General features: G+C 43.3%; 3 protein-coding genes across 9 annotated transcripts in view; 2 read left to right on the top strand and 1 right to left on the bottom strand.

Moving 5' to 3' along the window:
* The first annotated feature begins 815 nt into the window (after positions 1 to 815).
* Positions 816 to 4,811, top strand: jpt2 (Jupiter microtubule associated homolog 2). Its single transcript, XM_023819194.2, has 5 exons — positions 816 to 999; positions 2,068 to 2,216; positions 2,554 to 2,687; positions 2,842 to 2,878; positions 3,842 to 4,811. The coding sequence occupies exons 1-5, from the start codon at positions 944 to 946 to the stop codon at positions 4,036 to 4,038; spliced, it is 573 nt and encodes a 190-aa protein (XP_023674962.1). The 5' UTR covers positions 816 to 943; the 3' UTR covers positions 4,039 to 4,811.
* mfsd1l (major facilitator superfamily domain containing 1-like) lies at positions 3,549 to 14,423 on the bottom strand. The gene is made up of 13 exons (XM_023819186.2): positions 14,294 to 14,423; positions 13,604 to 13,704; positions 13,374 to 13,498; positions 13,196 to 13,251; positions 12,685 to 12,828; positions 11,978 to 12,136; positions 11,319 to 11,434; positions 10,538 to 10,638; positions 9,800 to 9,911; positions 9,268 to 9,405; positions 6,877 to 7,016; positions 6,615 to 6,726; positions 3,549 to 5,405 (listed from the first exon to the last, which is right to left on the bottom strand). Exons 1-13 carry the CDS (start codon positions 14,313 to 14,315, stop codon positions 5,262 to 5,264), a joined length of 1,470 nt encoding a protein of 489 aa, XP_023674954.1. The 5' UTR covers positions 14,316 to 14,423; the 3' UTR covers positions 3,549 to 5,261.
* Positions 14,424 to 15,726: 1,303 nt separating this feature from the next.
* LOC111847734 (C-Jun-amino-terminal kinase-interacting protein 3-like) overlaps positions 15,727 to 23,565 on the top strand; it is a 34,929-nt gene continuing 27,090 nt past the window's right edge. For 4 of the 7 annotated variants that reach the window (XM_072712617.1, XM_072712616.1, XM_072712614.1 and 1 more), the window contains exons 1-4: positions 15,728 to 16,808; positions 21,675 to 21,795; positions 22,204 to 22,274; positions 23,312 to 23,394. In XM_072712617.1, the coding sequence (XP_072568718.1) occupies positions 16,503 to 16,808; positions 21,675 to 21,795; positions 22,204 to 22,274; positions 23,312 to 23,394 (581 nt within the window). In that variant the 5' untranslated portion in view covers positions 15,728 to 16,502. Of the gene's footprint in view, positions 16,809 to 21,674; positions 21,796 to 22,203; positions 22,275 to 23,311; positions 23,395 to 23,565 lie in introns of all 7 variants that reach the window. The other 3 variants (XM_072712618.1, XM_072712619.1, XM_072712615.1) reach the window with 1 other exon arrangement.

Raw genomic sequence — 23,565 nt, 5'->3', positions numbered from 1 at the left:
TTAATGGTTTGACAGCAGGAGTGATTACACATTTATATTTTATAATTGTAAATACATTTCACTTAGGATACTTTTTAGTTGTGTGATGCTAGGTATTTGGAATGTAAGCGTAAAAAACACGTCGTAAGATTTCTATATATAGTGGACTTATTACTGCCGAAATGGGCTTAGGGGGAAAATAGCACGCGGAAATCTATCCACCCACCGTCTAACCGCTTATCCTGGTCAGGATCGCTTGGAGCCTATCCCAGGCAGCACCGGGCACTTGTAAAACCTGCGGATGGAGACCCGCGCGACGGAGAACGTACAAAGAGTGGGGGGACGAGACTCAAACCCCCAACCCCAGAAGTGTACGGCATGTGTTTCACCAGCTGATCCACCAAAAACATGACATAATTAGCAAACGTGTAGCTGCAAAGAGATACGATCCACCTTTATATGCTCTACACCATTTCGTCCTCATAGCGGAGCTCCGAGACTGACGGGACGTGCCGTTCTATTTTTGTATGTCTCTAGCAGGTAAAGTACTAATCAGCACATTCTACAACCAAATAATAAGAAACAAAGTTAAGCCCGGGATACTAAATACTCCAGAACATCCAATAAAGAACAAAACCGCAGTGACGGACATATAAAAACGTCATTAAACAAAGATTTCCCCCCCGTCGAGTACCAACCCACTAGGCGGGGTCGATCAGCTGTCGATACGTTCGTAATCCGATTCTGGATCAGTTTTGAGGTTTGCTGGAAAACATTTGAGCGCGGGTACCGGTAAGAAGCAAACAGATCTGGGATCAGCCAAAATTCTGGCAGGCAACGGAAGCGGGGCGTTGGGGGGGCGAGTCGGCGAGCTGCCGCTGTGCGTAAACGCGCCGTGATAAATGAGCGTCTCCGCAAAGGCGCAGGCATTTATGCGAGAAGGAGTCACCGGCCGAGTCGAACAATGACTTCGACAAATACGTTTCAGGGGATGGATTCCTGTTCCAAGCCCAGCTCCAGGTAACTGTCTAATCAGCTGAAGTGGAGAAAATGCGTCGGAGTAAGACCCTAGCATGCAATACGGTCAGCACTCCAGGCGTGCTAGCTACCATGTTTAAAGTTAAGTCGTGTAAAGAGGAAGTTGGCAGTCATAATGTACTGCCTCGATTTGTTGTTAGTGTTGCACTTCTTCGCTCTTTCTACGTCAAGAAAAGCCGATATATCCGCATGATCGCCCTGTTTTGCCAGTAAAGCCAAACCAGGTGTTGCTAATCTGCGACATGTGAACTAAATTTTGTGTAGTTGGTGTTGTAACGTATTGCGTGTGTAGGCAGGCTATCTTGTCCAGTCGCCGTGTTTTAAGGAATCTGGTAAAGCTTTTTTGTTTTTGGTTAATCTTGCTTACACGCAGCAATACCCGCGAGCGCAGATCCTTGTAGCTACGTGGATAAGTTGAGTTATCCAGCACGACTGCACATTACGTTGTATCCAGACGGTCCCATTTCCACGTGTCATTGCTGATTGTGAGGAGAGATCGCACTCGATTATTGTTCTGCTTTATGAGTGGACATCGGCTATTGTCGCATGCCTGTGATTGTGGTATTTAGTTCTTCGGGTCCAGAGGCAAGATAGAGATTTTCTTTTTACAAGTCTAGGCAACTTGTCTTTAATATTTTGCCAACGGCTAGTTTCTGTCAAGCATTGTGTGATATGTTTACAGGGACGCCGAGATATGGGGGGTCCGAAGGAGGGTGTAAATGCTTTGTCCCGCAGGAAACGATACTATAGCTACCCAGCAATGCACTTTACGGTGCCTTAATGGACGCCGATAAGCCGGCAGGCTTGGCGTCCCGCTGGTCCGTTTACAGTCCACACTGGTGACACCGCTTACGTCACCATGCCGCCTGATATCCCTCCCGCCTTATATCCCCTTAACAGGATTTTGAACCACCCGAAGAGTTCTTGCATTTCAACAATGTTCTGCATGTGCTGGGAATATACCAAATTGACTTTCTGTATTTTATACAATATAGATTTTTGCTTCCCTGGGCATTTAAACTGACCATTTTGACCCTGCTGAAATTCTAGAGTGCTTAGACCACCAGGAGGAGGCTCCAGTAACCTGTTTGGAGGTGACGAGTCACCAGCTTCACCTGTGAAGGCAAACAAGATGGCCTCCAACATTTTTGTGGCCACCGAAGAGCCCCAGAGCGGCGCGAAAAGGACAAACCCCCCAGGTGATATTGGCACCTAACAGTGCACTTCTGGCTTGCATGAGTTTTTATTTTTTTTGAGTGGTAAATTTAAGATACCAAGTTTGTAGCTATGATCAACTTTATAGCATTAAAGATTTATTTTGCATACAGTTTTCTGAACACAATACAAAGAGCTGGTGGTATGTAATGGTTTGAGGGAAAAAGTTGTTTCCCTTGTATACAGCTCAGGTCAAGTTTTGTCAGTTATTGGTGCGGTGTAATGTAATCTACGCCGTCACGAACCTGAAGTCTACCTGAATTAATCTGCTTACCACACGCATGAGATTTCCGGCAGCAGCTGACGTTGACTTGTCTTTAGGGGGGAAGAGCAGTGGGATTTTCTCAGAGGGTCAGACGCCTGTCTCCAGACCGACTGCACCCTCCACAAGTAATATTTTTGTGGACTCACCAAGCAATCCGCCATCGACCCGCAGTCATCCCAACAAACCAAAGGTATTTACTGCACCCTCCTCAGTGATGCAGGGATCAGGCATTTACTTCTTGCAAATGTCAAATTTGTATCATCGTGTACAATTTAATGCATCATACCAAGAGCATGTGTGCACTTACATATAATTTGAATTTATTGTGTGCTCTTCTTGTTCAGGACAACATTGGCATAAACGCCCTGCCTGGACCTGAAGGTGAGTTCTACCCACACGTTATTCATGTATTATAGCAATTTGATCTAAGGTCTTCAGTTTAAGAAATTTAAGAATGAAAACTCCACATTCACTGAGGTGAAACTCTCTGGTACGACTCCAGTTACTTGATAAATCCAGTCACGGTTTCTGGATCTGGCTGAGCTTTTCTGATTTGAAGGTGGCGTACATGAAACTCCCTATGACACTCTGATCTGGCCTGGCGAGTCTGAGTGTACACAAGACAATGTTGTTACTCATTGCAGTAGTAATTGGCAATAAGGGCTGCAGTGTCATTGCAGTAAACATCGAATTAAGGCAGGGTGTTGGAAACATAACCTCAGTACAACAATTACAGAAAATCAGATGGCTCTGAATGCACTACTGTGTTCAAGGAATTCTGTTTTAAAGATGAGACTGTAGAGAACGTCTTGGTTATCTTGAATAACCTGCACATGCAATGTAGCATGTTGAACAGAAGATGCTGATGGCAAAATAGCTTGTAGCCTTGGCTAGTGACACTAAGCAGTTCTGACTATTATGGTCTAGCTATAACTTAATTAAATCATGAATCAACTTGTCACTTGGGGGGGCTTTGGTGTACTGTAAGTGCATCCATCTTCCACACCCTGAATAGGAATCTGTATTGAATGAATTAAATAAATCCACACTGCACCTTTAAAATGTCCTGTTTATTAATTTTTCGATAGGCAGGAACATGAAGGACAATGTTCTATTGGCATTAGTGCCACAAATGGCTTGCATCTTCCTGGACGTGCAGAGCATTGCTGTAGTGATACGGAGGATCCCAATCGCAAATGTGTCCTATGCTGCTTTTGCTGGATGAATTTTTACGTATGGGTCAGTCAAGTGCTTGAAACTTCTGTCAGCAACATACAACCATAGTGACGGACACCTCCAGCACATGAGAAACCAGTTTGACTAGTGTGATCATGGTTCCTCCAGTTCCAAAGGAGCGGAACACCCCGCCACGATCTGCGCCTGGCAAGGAGGACACGGCCCCCAGCGCCAAGGAGCTGGCAGACCAGTCCTCCCCCCAGCAGAATGCTGACAACCATGAGCCCAGGCTGGGCCCCAAGCCCCGCTCGCACAACAAGGTGATCCACCCCCCCGGCGGCAAATCCAGCGTGGTGTTTTACTGATGCCCCCCTTCCTTCAGTCCTCTTGCACTTTCTACCTGTTAAGTTGCCCCCTGTAACTTTTGCCAAAACTCGCTGTAATTCATTGAAAGTATATGCTGCGAAAGGTAAGGGCTTCAGTCCATTTCTGGGGCACTTCAAATCACTGAAGTCCAAAAACTTGTGTTTAAACGCTAAAATTCCTTCCAATTCAACTGAATCAACGGATTTTTTTCCAGTTTGACTTCTTTGCAAAGAGCCACAGGGTAGAGCTTGATGAAGTGTGACCAAATTCCTCTGTCGATCCTCTGGGTTACTGATATGTTACCTGCCCTCAGTTTTGACCCTTTGCTGGTTTAAGGTCTCAAACTATTCTCATTCTTTAAGTCCCCCTCTATTGTTTTTGCATTTGTGGTTTTAATCTGGCCAAAGCTATATATATATATATTTTTTTTAAGCTGCCCCCTTTCTGTAGCGTAGCGCTGTTTCACCTCATTGTTTAATGTACTGTGCCTACATATCATGTCTTTAGTCCCAGCCTCCTGTCAGTGGGAGTAGACTGATCAGTCTACGGTTATTTAATCCCTGGAAGGGCTTTTGTTTTAACTTACCTGAAACACAAGTATGAACGCAAACTGCGTGGGAGAATAAAAGGGGGAGAATCTTCACCTGACAGTCCAAACACATGCTGGTATGCCAAACTGTTTGCTGGTACAAGTTCTCTGTGCCTTCTCTACATGAAAGTGTGTCTGGCTGGCCTGAGCATTGCAATAAAGTTAATATTTTACATGTTTAAATCCTTCAGATTGAACTGTTTTATTTAACCATGTTATTAAAAAAAATTTAAGCAGCTCCTCAAATTCCACAAAAAGTGTACCCCCCCCCCCCCAATAACTGTTGAATGAACTACAGTAGAAGCAGTTTCAGCATTGTAATGCTTCTGTAGAGGGGGCTCCTTTGACCTTTCCCCAAAGGCACTGCAGTCTGACTGCAAAACTGAACACTTCTGGAAAAACACACAACTGACTGGCCTTTACTTGGATGTGCCTCTTAAAATGCAGGATTTAAAAAAAATGCTAAAACTGTTTACTCAGGGATGGTGGTTAGTATAATACATCCACAGGTAAAATCATTAAAATTGCACAATATTACACAAAATGATTAGATCAGTGAACTCTGACTGTTGGTAACCACTGAAAAAAAGCAGTGACCTTCGAGGACGCTGATTGGCTGACCCTGGACAGCGGCTAGCTCCTGTTACTGGACGAGGAGCTGTCTGGGGTGTTCGGCACACCCTGGCCCTCCTGCTCATCCAGCAGGGGCTCCCTGTCTGCAGCACTGGGGTCCTCCTGAGCTGCCGTCCTCTTTGTGGTTTTATTCAAGGTCCCACCCTGAGGGAAAAAAATAAGTGGAAATAATGAACGTGTTTACAACCAGTTATCCTGGTCAGGAGCATGGGGAGGGCTGAAGCCTATCCCTGTGAGCATAGGGCACGAGGCTGGGGTACACCCTGGATTGGATGCCAGTCTATTATAGGGCACCGGGCTGGGGTACACCCTGGATGGGATGCCAGTCCATTGCAGGGCACATGCACCCAATCATAGACTGCAGGCAATTCAGAGACACAAACTTGCCTGACTGTATATCTTTGGATTGTGAGAGGAAACGAGAATCTAGAAGAAACCCCCAAGACAGAGCAGGCGGGATCTGCTCACAGACAGCGGGGGTAACATTCAACCCTGCAACCCCAGTGGTGAGGCCGCAGTGTGTGGGAAATCTGCTACAATGGCTTTCCTATCCTCCTGGAGAGATCTAGCCATTCATTTCAAATGCTAAAGGTCATCCTACAGGCCTGTATCAAGGAAATGCCGTAATGCACTCATCCATACTGACGTCAGACATCCGGCTCGTTCCACAGGGTTTGGGGGAGCAGATCTGATGCACTTCTGATTCCTGTCGTGCTATCAGAAGCATGCCCGACATCCCCTGTGGTTTCTCCAGCCGGATGACGTACAGAAAAAGAATCAGCCCAAACTGGGAATCTCTCACACTAGTCAGCTGGTTTTCCTTCTATCCTGTTTCCCTATTATGGTTGGCATGGATTTACACCTGTGCCTTCTCACAAGGGCATTTACAATCAGAATTTCACAATGGGAAAGAGCCACAGTATTTGAATGCGCTGGCCTTAAAACCTGTGGCCTGATGGGATTTAAGGTTGAGATCACTAGTCTTGATGCAATTCAGGCAGAAAGGGATCATTTGCATTTCTTTATCAGATGCTTTTGTAAAAAGCGATGCACTCGTGAGGAAAGCTTGGGATCGGAGTGCAGGGTCACGCAGCATTACTCCGCTGCCCATGGGATTTGAATAAACAACCTTCTGGCACTGGGCCTTAAGCCGCTGAGCCACACACTGCTATACGGCACCAGGAAATCTGCAGTGTCGTATGCTGTATATCTGCAGCGTGAAATCGCACGCGAGACCTTTGATGAGGGCAACTACATAAATAAGGGCCTCAGTCGCCAAATTCTTATCCCCCGATTGTGAGAGCGGCAGGAACAAGTGTGTGTTTAGGGGGGTAGTGAGCGCAGTGCACACACCTGGCGGTGGTCCACCACGTTGAGCACCACTGAAGTCATGATGCAGCAGATGGTGTTGGCCAGCATGAATACCATCATCCTCTGCCAGCGCCATAGTGGGATCTTGGCGTCACTGCCGGGGGGGTGGGGGGGGGACAGAGGTGTGAGACCATTCCTCTGCCGTTCAGTGCTACCGACCCTCAGGCCGTTGACCACAGGTCGGTAACACTTATGAAAATACACGGTGTGGTTTCCTCAAACCCTGACGCTCCAGGCTTTCTACCTGGATTTAGTCCCCAAAATCTGGCCCACGATGAGGTTGGACAGGCCGATGCCGATCATCTGGACAGAGGTGGCGAGGCCCATCGCCGTACCCAAGGTGGCCTGCGGGACAACCAGCGGGATGGAAGGCCACATACTCGCCTGAAATGCGGAAGAAAGCATGCATAGGAAAATGCGACACTGCGTCACAGGGGTCAAGGATACTACAATGCAACACAGAACGTCATTGTTTGCACAAACCAAGAGATCAGATATTCCACGAGTCAGGCTGTTGTGTTTTCGTCTATAAATCCTTAGCTCTTATCAGCACAGAGGTCCACAAGCTGGGGCTTGATAAAAGATGTGTGTAATCTGCACTAGAATTCCCCTATCAGACCTCAGAAATACAAAGTTCCAATTTGACCCACTCTACTATGCAGAACAGCGTGATAAGAGAATATCCCAAACTCACCGCCCCTTTGGGAGAACAAACTACACAGTAAACCATACATATACAGAATAATGCAGAACAGCCATTATATACATTTATATACAGTCAGACCTCGGACATTCGTGAGGTTAGGTTCCAGAACCCGTCGCAAATGAGGAGGATTCATGGATGTTTGGTAGAGTCACTAAAAATGGTAATATGTGCTTATTTCTATAGTTTAAACCCTAAATATGACCCCAGTCATGCTCCAAAAACACTTTAACTTCCTTTCAAAGTTAGCTTAATACATTACCTTTAAAAAAAAAAAATGAAAAATTATATATATATATATATATATATATATATAATTTTTTTTTTGTGTGACATATATATGTTTGATGTAAAAATAGAGTGCAGTATCGCCTAACAGATATTTGTCACACTAGCACATTTACAGTACAGTATACTAATGTTACCCCTACTAATTCATAGAACACGGCATTGGCTGCCATTTTCTTTTGCATTCACAGTAAGTTAAAATAAGTTTACTGTCCCGTTCGTTTACTCATTGACAGAAGACATATACGTAACCAAGGTACAATTCAATAAAATACGTTAAGGAAACATATACCTCACGTACAGGATACAGGTATTAAATCAATTAAAAATTACGTAAAGACGTACAGAAATAAGTTATAAAAATACTATGTGTGCGCAAATTACAAAAAAGAGAGAACAAAAATATATACACACATTAAAAATATTTAATAAAAAACAGTAGTATGGGTACTCACCAATGATGAATATTGATTTAAGATAATGATGATTATGAATTAGTGAGCGTTTGGGTTTGAATTTACGTTAACGTGTACTTACCATTACGAAATAGTAAATGAACTATTTTCTAATATTTATGTAACCATTAGCTTTCCAAAGGGAATAAACTTTGCGAATGGGATTCGCATCTTGTAAAGGTAAAGTACAGCATGTACATAAAAAGAAATGTTTCCATAACAAAGCCACGTTTTCTTAAGGGATTTCTTAACTAACTTTCCCCAAAAACAGTAGAATCTTCATTAACTACATTTTTCCTACCAATTTTACACTTAAAAGCATGAAAACTTATAAATTAGTACGAAAATAAAACAAACACTTCCGTAGGGTTTTTTGGAGGATTTCGCAGATGTGCGGGGAAAAAAAAAAAAAAATCACAGATGCAAATAAGTTCGGTTCCAATGAAATTTTCGTGGATCTGTGAATTCGCAAATCATAAAGTGCGAATGCACGAGGGCTGACTGTATACATATAGGCCTACATAAATGAGGTTACATCTCACCAACTTTGAATTCACATTAAGAATGCCCAGTTTGATTTCTTCAATACAGCTCGTCTTATTGAGAGGTCACATGGCGTGAAGTCAGCATGGTTGCCTGACCTCCCCCCGTATCTCAGAGCGCAGAGAGGCTGTCAGTCATCAGCCGGGCCTCACATGACAGCAGTGAGATGGCAGTTACCCGCAGCTGATGCCTTTTCCTATACTGCCTGTGTTTTATTTCCAGTCCGAGTTAATTTTGAGTTTTGAGTTAAGGTTTGTTTGTCACCTACACAAAACATAAACTGCACACGTGTGTAGTGAGGGGTTTCCTGGATTGTGCTCAAAAGGAAATGCGTAGCACAAGAAAAATTATTTTTATATATCTTTTTAAATATATGATCAAAACAACAATAGAAATAAAACAAAATAAGAAATAAAAAGCAATGTTATCAGTGACTTCTGTATTTACATAGCAGTTTATGTAAGGAAGTATGTATGAAGCACTTAGTGGTATGTTAGCAGTTACGGCCTTGTGCCCTTTAAATTAACCCTTTACACTATGTTGGCATGTTTTCAGCAGGTTTCTCTGTTTCTTGTAAATTCATGGTGACGCCAAACGGCGTGTAAGCCCCACCCCCACGACGGTTCACAATGCCACATGTACTCACGGCAGCAAAGGAGTAGGTGACCCCCAGCCAGATGGTGGAGACCAGTGGAGGCACGAAGGTGAAGGCCAGGAGTGCAAAGACGGGCAGCGTGAGCACGGCGCAGCCCACGGCGAAGACTCCGCGCAAGCCCACGTAGTCCTGTCGCACGGGGAGACACGGGAGGGGGCCCGTTCATTTCATACACGCGCAGAAGCGGAGTGCAGCTGTAGCTGACATCGGGAAGCATTCACATGACACGTGCTGCGGACACGTGTCGCTTTGGCGTGGCGAATGTCCAGCGATAACTCAGCCGGGCCACAGATGGCGCAAGATTCCGCTTCCAGGATGCAGGCTCATTCCGGAATCTCATGCAGGAAAGTCACAACCCACCATTACGATCTCTCTTCAAGGGATATCAGGCCCAACCACACACCCACCCCCACACCCACCCCTTTTAGCAGCCCAGTACGGGCGTCTGAGTGTGCGGTGGCCGTGAAGAGAGCCTCATGCGGCTCATGCGGATGCGGACTCCTGGGAGAGGTCCTATACTCACGATCAGGATGCCCACGATGGCAGAGAGGACCAGGGAGCTGTCGTAGACGGCTCCAGCCACGTAGGCGGCCTCCTTCTGACTGTAGTCGCTGTACTTGTCCTGTATGAACTTGCTGCGGAAAATCGCCGGAAGTAGGGAGGGTGAAAAGTGGATCTCATAGGCAAGAGAGGACGGTCAGCAGATAAAATGAAAACATCCTCACTGGGTTTAAAGACTGTGGCCTTAGAGTGAGAAAACACCTCTCTAACCAAGGCAATGCCTTATGCATACTGAACACCCCACAGAGCCAACCACAGGCAAGATGGCTGCATTGGGGGGTTATTTTACAACCCACAGCCTGAGACACCTTCAAGATCAACTCAAGCCCCTGCCAGAGGCAAGAAATGGCCCGGAGTGAGAGCCGAACAGTGAAATGCACCGGGCCCCCAGACTCGGCATGCTAAATACTCGTAACCCCTCAAATCTGGTACTAAGACCAAGTGTGTTTGCAACAGAACACTCCAGCTTGACAGGGCTTACTGCTGGCTTAGAAATATAATGCAAGAGGCTTTAGAGTCCAGACCAGGAGGTGAACCAGGAGAGAAGGGGTACAATTGTGGGTAAATTTCAATAGAAGTTGTGATTGTCCTATTTTATCTTTAAAAAGTGTATGGAGCTCCACAGAACATGATAAAGACAGGAGGAACACACACACAGACACAAGTCTCAGGTAACCCCCCCCCCCCCCCCCCTCCTCACCTGGCATCCGCAATGAAGGGGAAGATCCCATTGTAGAAAAACATGATGGTGAGCACCAGCAGCCAATAACGGAGGGAGAGCTTCCGGAAGTCCTGCACCCTCTGCAGAAACACAAACACCTCACTATTCTGCACAATAATATAACAGTAAACACACAGACACACACATTCTGTGAAATCCTATTAGTACTGTTACAGTTCTCTTGGCTTCTATGGATTAAGACTAACCTCAAAGTGCTTATTTCCAGGAGGGACCCCAGTGTAGTGCTATCAGACACATGCAACCTTAAATCCACACACACACGTTTGTATTCATATGTTTGTGGGGACCATCCATTAGTGTCTATGGGAAAATCCCTAATCCCAACAATGACAAACTTCACCCCTACCCTGCCCTAACCATAAGTAACCAAACAAAATACAAGCATTTAGGCATTTTTATTTCATTATTTATTTAGATTGTAGTCACAGATTTTTAGAAAATTGCATTTCACCTTGTGGAGACCAAAAAATGTACCCCACAACATCAAAATAAAAACCTGTTATCACTGAATGTCCCCACAATGTGATATGTACATCACTCACACACACACACACTACAGGTGATTTAGAAATGCTGATTAGCCTACATGCTGGAAGAGACAGGAGTACCCAAAAAATAACCAAGTAGGAATAAGTTAGTTGGATAAAAACACAGCTAAGCAATTAGACTAAAACTAAATTATAATGTGCAATGATTAAAATGTGTGATGGGTGACGGGAGAGCGGCCATGTCGGCTCACCACTTTGCGCGACTCCTCCTGAATGGCGCCGTCCAGGCCGAGCTGCCTCATGCCCACCTTGTCCAGCGCGCTGACGGCGATGGCGGCCAGGAAGCCCAACACGCAAAGGAAGGTGCCTGGAGGAATGGGCGTATTAGCACAAAGCAGAAGCTGCAGTCTTCACGCTACAGGGCTCATCATACTCAGTGTTTACAAAAGGCGTTTGCCAGCTTGGAAATGCTGCACAGTCAAAGGTAGCCAGAAGAACTAAAGCAGATCAAAAACCTAGGCTTCACTAGGCTATGTACAAAAAAAGAGGGAGAAACTGACCAGCAGAGGGTGCTGCTGTCACAGAAAGCCCTGCAGCACTAAGACACTGCAGTGGAGAGACCTTTGCTTGCACCATCCACATTGTTTAAATAATTATGGTAAAATTAGGCCCCACAGTACGGCCATTACTCACAGTTGGTGGCATTTCATTAAAACATGCACTTAGATATTTTAAAAACTAGGTTACTATAATTGCATATCGTTTTCTAATAAGTGCTAGTGATCGTCTCACAAAATCTTTATCTAGTTGTGCACAGTCCCTTAACTGCACGCCCCCCAAAATCACAAACAAACAGAAAATCCTCAACTGCTCACAGCCATTGTCTGGAGTCATAAGTGGCAGAACTCACCCCCCCACAGCGTCCACTGCATCCCGTATTCTGACTCAAACCTCTGGGTGCAAAAGAAATTAAGGACGGAGCCCAAGCGGGAGAAGGCCAGGGTCAGACCAAAAGCCAGGGCAAGCTCCTTTCCTTTGAACCAGAAGGCCGTGATTCGATTCTGCACAACTGAAACGAGGCACGAATGCAGCTTTTTACAGCACTATTCATTCAGTGTACAAGTGTCATTATGTATAAATAGCATAACATACACACTGTATCATACGACTATGTTTAACTCTACTACTAACATTGTGCAAAGCTTAATGTAACAATGATACCTGTAATACTACAAAGCCGTTTTAGAACAAATAAATATTCTGCTATATTGTACAAATATATGAGCACAATTTATCTTCTTGGGATGTTTTATTGATTTGTGGTGCACAATAATGTTATGAAACAGCCTAAAACATGCAAAAGTAGCTATTTTAACAGAACATGTACAAGAGTTTGAGATGTAGTAGTTAAAAAATTATCGTACTTTTGAACAAGCAGTGACTGAAGGATGATCTATGAATGAAAGATTTGTGACTAAGCATTTATCTTTCATTAAGGATATTAATGAGACTGGTTTCACTTAAACATTGTAAAGACCTGATCAGTTTTGGCCAAGCGAGCCTTCTGACCATAGAACACGGCGTATGTGGTGAGGAGGCCTCACTGGTGCCCCTTACTGGTCAGCGAGCCGTTGCCGGATCCGAAGACAAGGCGGCCTGTGAGCATGAGGGGTAGCAGGTAGCTGGTGCCCTTGAAATGTGAGCCCAGTGCGAAAATGGTAGATCCCAAGACAGTCAGGAAGGAGAAGAGGAAGACGCCAACTGCAGCAGAGTCAGCAACAGTGAGGCCACACAGGTTAGTGCCTCCATGCATTTTTAAAAGCGCAAAAGACCCATCAGCTGCACTACAATAAATCAGAGTGCTACTACCATTAGACATATATAAGAATATGTATATTAATATGCTTACAGATAATTCATCATTGTTGCTCTTGGTTTTCTGCTACAGCATACTCTTGTTGACATTTACATTCATAGATAATGGAGATAAAATGTACCAACGAGTTTTTTCTAGAATTAAACTCAACAAAACTTCAGCTGCCACATTTGACATTGACATCGTCTGAGTTAATTTAATATCCACATATATGGTGATAAATACGAATGCATCCATAAGCAAGAGACTTACATCGATTTCCTAACTTGTCTATGAGGAAACCAGCCATGATGACCACCAATGCGTTTCTGAAAGGCAGGAAGGGTACTTTTATTTATTACACTGTGAAGTCAATCCAGAGAATAGTGACACTACACCTTTCTAGTCCTGTGCTTTTAAAACCAAGGTGACAGCACACAGGTCCACTCACGTCCAGGCGTAGACTGCATATAGGAGGTTATACTCCTGGGGGGTCATCCCCAACCCCTCCACACACTCGCCTGTCCCATTGGGTGCCGTCCCATTCTGTACTGTTGCATTGGGACACGTCAGGTTCTAGGACACGAGAGTGCTCTTATTATAATACAAATCTCATTTCCTCTATACAGCCTCATTGGGCTGTTTCAATCCCAGAAAGTCCCACTTGGCCACCACACTCACCCCTTGAAACTGATCTTGAAGTACACTAGGAATGTCGAAGCAGAAGTATGAGCCGAAGGTGAGCATGCAGTTGAAGAACAGCACTACGAAGCGGTAGAAGGCTGCGAGGCAAAACATCCGAAAAGAAACCTTACAGACATCCAAAAATCTGCACGCATGAACTTAAGTAATGTATAAAAACCCTATCGAACAGACGTTGGCTATCGGACACTCCATTCACTCGCTACAGTTGGGTTATGATATTCCAATTAGTTGAATTAAAACAAATTTCACAGCACATTCCACTTTAAAATGTAGAAGCGTATTAACTTGGGTTTATGAAAGATATTCAAAGAATGGGGAGGAGGAAAAGAAGCAATTATTGTGTCTTAATAAATAATCGTAATTAATTACCCCTTATGGTGTTTTTTTTGCAAAGTTTAAGCAACAAGACAAACGGAGACATTTAACTTCTCAGGTTCAGCGAGAAGGAAAACTGAGCCCATTCATGTGCAAACAAGGATGATCAAATTTAGTGAACCACATATCATAGGTCCAAATATTAATTCTGTTTTGCTATAACTAACTGTCAGTGTAATAAACACAATTATGCAGACTATGCATGCAAACGTAATTGTGCAACCAAACAAGTTAAGCTGTTTTGCAAAAACATACACACAAACAAGCTTCATTAAAAATAAACGTTACTACCTTTTTCTGCCGGTTTCCCCATATTTAATACAGTTAGGGTCTGACAATAACTGATGTTTAAAAATCCATTTTTCCTCTCTGTTTATGTATTCCGCGAGAGACCTGCCCGTTCACGTGCTCACGCTACGGCGTTACGTCACACGCAAAGCTCGACGTTACAGTTGAGATTTAATTAGTTTGACGTATTGTAATGAAGACATGGATTAGTGTTTATGTAATGATAGAAAGTACAATTTAAAATGTAAATACTTCAAACGTAAATCGGACGTCAGTTACTGATATGTAACCTTCCTGGCCAGTGGGAAGTAGATATACTCTGCACTTTTATGAATGAGCGTGTTTAGCATTTACCACTGTTTTGAAAGCAGGGCAGTAATGTTACCTTGTAACTTGACATTTTAAACATAGATAATGAAAAAGAAAGAACGTCCCACATCAGTCATCTATTTACATGTGACCGCTTACCGAATCAATTATATGTTGTATTCAATTGGATTTGATTAGAGTTTTCTATCTTCAATGCAATTTTTTTTAATGACTTCACATTTACATATGTTTTTACATGAAGGACAATTTACCTTTGCGTTAACACCATTTCCTTAAATAATGACTCGTGTAATTATGGTCAACACTTAAATCGTTCAGTCAAATATAATAAACTTCATCTATCATCCATCCATCCACCACCTTTCCTGATATGGTTGTAGAGTGTCTGGACATCATCCCAAGTAAGGCAGGGCACGCATCTGGAGTACACCATGTGTGGGATTCATGCCCATACATGACACACATACACAAAGATGAGCAACTTAAAGGCACAAATTAGCCTGAATATCTGTCCCATACAAGGAAACCTGGAAAGCACAGAGAGGATATACACAACTCACGTACACAATTCATTGTAGCCTTAGTCAGTATTAAACAGCACAACGTGTTCTAAGGTGAACCTGCTGGCTGTGTACTCAATGATCCCCACTCCAGAGAATGCTGTAGCCCACCCTGCATTTAGAGAGCCATTTGTTCAATGCTCTCTGATATGACGAGATGCACTGGAGTTTAACGTCAGATGTGGTCAGTACAAGACTGTTGGAGCCTACTGCAGGAAGCATATACTAAGTATATATGACAGAATATCACAGTCACCAGCTGTTTGGATCATGGAGAAAAAAAAATCTGGTGCACCAGGAGGAAATCCACAGAAATACAACCAGAAGATACAGTTTCTGCACCAGTGAGCCAAGGGATTAGACCAGTAGCTGTTCAAAACCAACTATAGCCTGTAGAAAAACCCCTGGGGATCCTCGTCCTCAAAAAGTTAAATAAACATGGTGTTTTTAGAGTAACAAGCACTTAGTGCAAGCAGATGAATTAAAAGCACCGTTCTCCGTGCTCGTCCCCGTTTGCTCTGCCCGTGCTCGTTCCCGTTGCGCTAGTGTCGTGCGATGAAACCGTATGACGGCGCATCTGCAGAGGACCAACGGCGGAGCAGCATCATCAGCGGAGGCTGCACGGTGCGGTCGGCGTGACGTCGCGACGGCACCGCTATTTAACCGGAGAAGCTTCGGGGGCGCTCAGCAAGCACTGTATCGGGGAGGACAAGGCGTGAAAAGCACCATCACCATCACTACCAACAACAACAACAAGGGCTTTATAGGGGTCGGCGAATTTATCAGGGGGAGGACGGCGAGTTTGACTCCGCCTCACTGTTTTGAGTGTGTCAAATTTTTTGCTGGTCATCAGCCGGTGCGCCGCTCTTATTCTATAACTGCAGGTTTTATTTTACAGACGTTTCACTTAATGAATTAATCTCATCGATTACGCTGAAAGATGGACAGAAGCGAGCTGACCCTATTCCGTGTGGTGGAGGATTCAGGCGGAAAGGGATTATGGAGGTTTGCGTGAACTGCAGAGCTGCGGAGACTGGCAAGTGTTTCTGCTTTATATCCGTTTCAACAAAAAATATAAAATGATCTCTTTGCACATCTCGAATAAAATGCGAGTCGAGCTTTTTGAGGAATCAAAGGAAGAAAAACACTTGCGTTGCCTGCGAATCCCTTGGTGAACGAAGGTTTCATTCTTGTCATAATAATACTAATTACATCTTTTCTGATGTTTTAATAAACAAACAATATAAGAATACCAAAACAGAATACATCAAGAACTTGCTGGGATACAGTTACTGATAACAAACCAAGGTACCACTGGCAAGATGATGGAGCTCCAGATTGAGGAGGTGGTGTACCAGGATGACTATGGCTCCGGGTCAGTGGTGTCAGAGCGTGTGTCGGGCATGGCCAACAGCATCTACAAGGAGTTTGAGCGGCTCATCGACACCTATGATGAAGAGGTGGTCAAGGATCTGATGCCGCTGGTAGTGAACCTGCTGGAGAACCTGGACGCGGCACTTATAGAGAACCAGGAGCATGAGGTGGAACTGGAACTTCTCAAGGAGGACAACGAGCAGCTGCTTACCCACTACGAGCGGGAGAAGGCCCTGCGGAAGCAAGCCGAGGAGGTGCTGCTTTTCACATTGTATCTCTTTGCAGAGTCAGACGCTTGGCGTGTATCTTTGTAAGCAAGGGAGACTCTGTAATGTACTACACAGCATTCCTGTGCATGTCTGCCCCTTATGTTATTGATTAACAGTCATTCCTTATCTGCAGTATCAGTCTTGTTATTTCCCCGGGTCAGCATCCTCTCCATCTGTCATTCATCCATCCAACTTTCCATCATTAAGCTGCATATCCTGGTCAGGGTCGTGGGTCTCCCAGAATCACATTTTTTCATATGCGAACATTTCTTGCAGCTGTGCGTGACTCATCCCTCTAACAGAGATGCTGTCACAAAGCAGCTACTCTGATATTATTGTAAAGACAATCGATAAAAAAAAACACTCCTTTTGTTGTATGGTTCAGACACGTTAATCCAGGAATGGTGTTCAAATGCACCCTGTATCATCCGTCCTTTCATCTTCTAAGCACTTATATTCTCTAGGCTCGTGGGGGCTTTGTGTTGTGTGAGTTTTCACCCAAAGAAAAGCAGAGTTTCAGTTCAGGAGCAGTGTTTTTGATCCACGTTGTTCTTTCCCAGTGGTTTCACTTGTGTACCGATGGGGCTTTTTTGTGCATTCCCACAGTAATAGCAGCCTGTGCCAGCCACTCGCCACACTTCTCTCTTTTGCTCACAAGCCGGCGTACAAGCAGCTGTTGGTAATCTCTCACTGCGTAGCATTATTTGTGGGCTAATCCTCCCGTTCCAAGCAGGTGTGATTTTACAGCAGTTGGGAATATGAGGCTGTTGCTGGTTTAGGAGGCCTGAGGTCTTCCTGTCTGTCCTGTCAGGGTTTGTTTCGATAGGCATTTCCATTTAGATTTGCCTGTTGTATATATGCGTGAACAAGACTCATTGGCTCACCGCAATAGTAACTGAGGAGGGTGCGTCTCTATTAAAGGAAGCTTCAAAATGACACACAGAAATGATGTCTTTGAAGGTCTGTAAAGACACTGACTAAGATCTGTCTTAATTGCTGTCCTGGGCTTACTGGGTTAATTTGTGGCTTAGCTGGGAGCAGCCTTTTAACCAGAAACAGCCCTGGTAGGAAAGACACCAGCCGTAAATTTGGTAGGTGGTGAGAAGGTATAAGCTCTCCAAACAGTTTCTGACCTGGTTCCTGCGTGGCGTCGGAGGGAATGTGGCGCCTGGTACGGCAGAGCGCCCACGCTTCTTACAACAATGCCACACTGATTTCCCCCCAGCGTCCCTGGGACAGGGACCGAGGGGCAGGACGCTGATGCATTCCAGCTTATGCCCGGCATCACAGCCTCTCCTGCAGCCAGAACCCTAACCTTCACAGCTTCAGTACTGGAAGGTTTAATTCCAATATTTAAGATAGGACTTTTACAGGCTTTTGCTAAAATTGTATGACGCTTTTTCTGGTCTGTAAGCTACCATTAATCTTTTTCTGTGTCATTACTATTAATATGGTATCTTGATAACTGGCAAACCTAGCAAAGACTGAAAATTGATACATAAGTTGCACTTTCATTACACAACTTTGAAATTTTTGTTAAAGTGCAAGCTTTGTGTATTTCTTTGGACTGCGCAGTCTGTTAGTTTTATTTTATGAAAGAGATATTCCTCTCAGAGGTCTGATTGCCAGCTGATGTTCACGCTGTTGCCTTGCACATTGTGATTTCTTTCACATCAGTGATCTGTCGTTTCGATATCATTGCACTGGCCCTGCACTGTCACTGAGATGTGAGCTGTCTCAGGCCCCGTACACGTAATTACTCAGTTCACTGTTCACCGGGCATCTTTTTACTCATTCATTGCTAATATTTCTGGGCACTGCTAAGGAATAGCTCGCTCACCATAACCATTATGGCATAAACGGAATATTTTTGTATTTATGGAAATTTACATTAGCTAATTATTGTATAATCCAGTGTTTCCCAACCCAATCCTCAGGGACCTGCAGACAGTCCACATTTTTGCTCCATCCCAGCTCTCTGCTAGAAAGTCCACATTATTACTGGGAGCTGGGAGGGAGCAAAAACACTGTCTGCAGGTCGCCGAGGACCAGATTAGGAAACACTGTCCTGCAAGATATTCTTAATACATAACTATAGATACAGGTAAATGGCCCAGTTTTTCTGGACCCACTGGTTTCTGAAGGAGTATGCTATTTTTGTCGCAATTTTGTGTTGTTTTTTGGGCTCAGAGCAGGACCTCATGTGAAAACAAAATGATCGTTTGCTACTTTTTAAATATTTGCATGTTCCCTCCAGTCCATGCCAGCTTCTAGTAACCCATAAAAACTGTGTTTCTCCAGAATCTTCTGTCTGGGTCTTCAAGCATGTTTATTATTCATCAGTGTTTCAGGAGAACAACTGTCTAAACAAACTGCATAGGTCCTTACGGCCATTTAAGTTCTGAATATAGTGGAATGCCTTCATTTTATACGAGTTGTATCAGACAGTAAAAAAAAGACAGGTTTTACCATTTAGTTTTCTATCCTGCTAGATACATTGGAAACTGCAGAATTTTACAGCAGAATTTTATGCTGTATGTAGGGCAGCAACAATGACTTTAGCCCAAGAGCCTCCACCCCCTAAATTCGGCCCTGGATGGATGGGTGACTGATGGATGGAGTGTTGATTCCTGCTATTGATATTTATGTAGAGTATAAATCCACACACTCTTTAATAGGGCTGCCACTAACAGCTATTTTTCTATGGATTAATCTATCGACTATTTTACCAATTGGTCGATCAGTATAAACGAATTTTTCCTCCAGAAAATCAAACAGGCCGTTTAATTAAATTTTTTGACAACAACAAATTGTGTTTTTGCAGGGCTTTTCGGCATTATACTGATATTATATTCGCCCACAATTCGATAATCAAATTAGTAGTACTAGTATGCCTAAAATATTAAGACGCTTATAGTTACGCCCAGAAGTTAGTAATCTTCTTAAATTCGGCGTATCCTTATGCTTATAAACTCGGTTAGCGGAACGCCCAGTTGTATTGTTTTGATGAAACATGGAAGCGATAAGCACAGAAGTGGCGGTGAACCTAGACTTAGCAACTACAACAAAATATATTGTGGATAAACAAGGTAAAAAGATGTTTGTGGTGTGGAAGTACTGTTTGTTTTTTTCTTTTGTAAACATATTTTTATTTCAGTTCACGAATAATTTTCTTTTACTTACTAGTTTTCGTTTTCGTTCCAGTTTTACTTCACGATAATGACACTGTTCCAAACTCCCAAAAAGCCCAATGCGCGTCGAACACACACCGTCAATCCACATAGAATAAGCCCCAGATTTTAGCCTAAACATTTTCTCAAACACTTAATTATTCAATTGAGATTCTAATGTAGCAGGTAGACACCTTTATGTTAGTTCTCCGTACTAATGATAATTTAATAAACATGAACAGACAACACTTACGCTGCTTTTGCCCGTTCTGGCCTCGTGCGTAGCGCTAGTGCCCCTGTATTATGCCATCGAACTTTGATAATGATATAAACTGAAGCGTTTTAGAAATCATAATGGTAATTTAATTAAAATATTTTAAAAAAACGATGCGTCGGTTTAAAATGTAGATGTCGACGCGTAATCGACTACGTCGACTAATCGCGGCAGTCCTACTGTTTAAAATGTACTACAAATTAAGCAAGTTGGTCTTTTCTGATTTCAAGTTGGGTCATTATAATTTAGCATATTTAATAAGCTAGAAAATACGTTCAATGTTAGGGAAGAAATAAAAAATATGTTATGTAGCCATTTCTTTTTCTGCACTTTAAGTTTAATATAAAATGAGCTTGTATTAATAGTGGAGATTTATTTTCAAATGATAGAAGAAATACAGTTTCTATCAGTGTCCATGTAGCTTTATTTATGTAAATGAAAGAACGACAAGCATTGTAAGAGGGGACAGGGTGCAAAGGAGGGATTGATGGCTGCAAATCAATACTGCATTAGGAGGAGCTGGAAGAGTAACCGGACTCCCTGCCTGAAATAGCCGGCTGGATGTAAGCAGGCCCATTTGTACGCGGGAAGGAGCCCAAAGCGAAGGGCAAGACGGCCTTCTCTCTGCACGTGCCGTTAATGCATCGGCCGCTTATCATTTCATATCACAGATATTCTTAATTAACGGGGACTGTGCTGGATCACACTGGATTTTTGAACACCATCAGTCAGGGTCTTGTTGGGGGTTAGGCCTTGAGGGGAAAGGCACACAGAGCACCACGCAACTGCACCAGGTCTTACCTTGCAATTTTTTCAATAGGAAAGTAAACCTGTCCTAAAACAGTCCACTTTCATTCAGAGGAGAATTTGATGCATAAATTTCTCCTGCAGTCATTTGAACTCTCTTACCTTACTCTCAAACCTTTGCAAATGCAAGCTACAGACTACAACAATCAACTACAAACAACTTCCTGCCAGATAATAAAAGTATTCTGATTCTGATTCAAATGGACTGAGAAAATTTCAGAACTTTAATCTTCCTCTGAATTGTGCTTCTTTCTTAAAAACCACGTGGTAAAGGATCCAGGGCATAAAAATAAAAGCCGTTTTAGCAGTAGGAACAGTAATATTCTCCTTATCAAAAAGAAAGGCTCTTCCAATTGCTTACGTTATAAATAATTTATGGATAGCTCCGTTTCCACCACAGTAGATATTAATAATTAGTGTGATGTGTTACTGATCACTATAAACAAAGATATTTGATCTTCTCATGTTTGAATCTCTGCCTTTAGGGCCATTTTTCCCAGTAGACCATATTTTTTTGTTGAAGCTGCTGTGAATCTGCATGTTTAATCTAAGATGTTCACTGCAATGGCATCACTGGCAGTGACTCCTGTGTGCTTGCAGAAATTCATGGAGTTTGAAGATGCCTTGGAGGCGGAAAAGAAGGAGCTTCAGCTGCAGGTGGAGGTTCTGGAGCTGCAGGGGAAGCAGCTTGAGCACAGGACCAAAAGCTACTCGGACCAGAGTGAGTGCGACGCACAATTAGCCTGGCTCACTGCTGCCTGATGTTCCTCTGTGATTTTGAAAATTGTTCCTCTCTGTTTGAAATAAACTCAAAAGAATCCCACAGTGGAACCAGAGATCGTCAGCAGTAGTGAATAAGAATGATGTGTCCAGTTTGTTCTGTCATTCCTACGCTGGAATGGAAAACATCTGGAATATTTTAGTGGAAATACAATTAATAATCAGATGCTGCGTTGCATGTACAGCAAGGGCACCGAGTCCTTTGACTCAACTTGAGACATCTGACGGGGTTACTCCTGTGATGCTACACACCGAGTAACAGCGTTTATTACAGTGTTTGCGCCCTGCAAAGTGCAAAACTCATTGGTCGCTTTGAGGTTTGGATGTGACTGTTCTCCTGTCCCACCAGTATCTCGCCTGGAGGAGCGGGAATCAGACATGAAGAAAGAGTACAACGCTCTTCACCAGAGGCACACAGAGGTACTGACTCTCTCACTTGGGTCTTTGTGCTGCCATACTGGTATACAGTATCCCAGTTAAGTGTCAGTCTCTCCAGCAAAGTCTCCTTGTACTAGGTAATGGATTGGTGTACCTTCTCACTCTCAGGGAACTGGGAGCCTTTTAGGTGCAATATCTAATAAAAAATGTTCAGTGACTCCATCGATCTTGGGCCAAGGCCACATCATGGTTTTTATATGTCGAAAGTTTTGGGGTGCTTGGTTAATTTTGTAAAAATAAAAACTATATAAATAAAAAGTAAATATTGTTAATTTGTCGGTTTTATAACAAAAATCATTACTTTATTCATTCATTTTTCACCAAAAACATATTTATCACATTAGAAACAAGCAGTAGTTTTATGTAAATCATTAATTTCAAATAGTAATAAATTACCCAAATTACAGTTCTAAAAGAGCTGTTCTGAGTTAAAAAGTTGACAGGCAGTGTTGTTGCGTGCTTTTTAATTAGTAACACCTTCACAATGAAATAAAACACCAAACATTTTGGTTTAGTACCCCTTTGGAAGCCAATCACTACAATTGCAAAATGGTAACAACGGAACTGAATGAGTCGGTCAAAAAACAAAACAAAAAAAAAACAAAGAAAATGTCGGCAATGTGCGGCAGATGTGTGCAAATATGTTAAACATTGCTTCTGAATGGACGTTTGTTATGAAACCAACAAATGTGCAACAGAATTAAGCAAGCGTCCCCAAACTTTCTGTGACAAAGTGTAAAGCACAATAGCAGAATTATTTGAAACGTTCCCAGAATACTGTGCACAATGGATCAGTAGGGACTGGTGTCGTGTTAAGTGTACGGGGTATATCTGATGTGCTCATATGTCACATGGAAGCTGCTTAGAGTATTAAATGCTAATTTAATAGTGATTACACAGAAATTCAGAAAAAATTAGAGGCACATGTTGTAAAATGTATAAACAAATGCAGCATGTATGGTATATGCATGTAATGCTGATAATAAGACACTGAAGTGTTGGTATCCTGTGCTCCTCAGATGATCCAGACCTACGTGGAACACATCGAAAGGTCTAAGATGCAGCCGGTGGGGGCTCCACAGTCAGAGAGTATTGGAAGAACGTGAGCCTGGCTTTTCTCATTCGCTGGTCTTTGACCGTGTGTGGAGTGTGGATAGTAGCAGCAGGGAGGGAGCGGGAGCTAGAGGACAGGCAGCCTCTCGCCGTGGCAGCACTATGAGATGACAGACATTGTGCGCAGGGCACAGCAGTTTTATGCATATATTTAAGCATG

The sequence above is a fragment of the Paramormyrops kingsleyae genome, chromosome 5 (assembly GCF_048594095.1).
Source record: "Paramormyrops kingsleyae isolate MSU_618 chromosome 5, PKINGS_0.4, whole genome shotgun sequence".
NCBI lineage: Eukaryota > Metazoa > Chordata > Actinopteri > Osteoglossiformes > Mormyridae > Paramormyrops > Paramormyrops kingsleyae.
This window is presented reverse-complemented; position numbering and strand designations above follow the sequence as displayed.

Bases quoted from the DNA above. Each gene is read 5' to 3' on its own strand.
- jpt2 (XM_023819194.2), top strand. From the start codon at position 944: ATGACTTCGACAAATACGTTTCAGGGGATGGATTCCTGTTCCAAGCCC. The intron at 1,000-2,067 runs GTAACTGTCTAA...CTGAAATTCTAG, and splicing joins TGTTCCAAGCCCAGCTCCAG to AGTGCTTAGACCACCAGGAG. The intron at 2,688-2,841 runs GTATTTACTGCA...CTTCTTGTTCAG, and splicing joins GTCATCCCAACAAACCAAAG to GACAACATTGGCATAAACGC.
- mfsd1l (XM_023819186.2), bottom strand. From the start codon at position 14,315: ATGGGGAAACCGGCAGAAAAAG. The intron at 10,639-11,318 runs GTGAGCCGACAT...GTGTTTCTGCAG, and splicing joins AGGAGGAGTCGCGCAAAGTG to AGGGTGCAGGACTTCCGGAA. The intron at 9,912-10,537 runs GTGAGGAGGGGG...GATTTTCCGCAG, and splicing joins CCCTTCATTGCGGATGCCAG to CAAGTTCATACAGGACAAGT.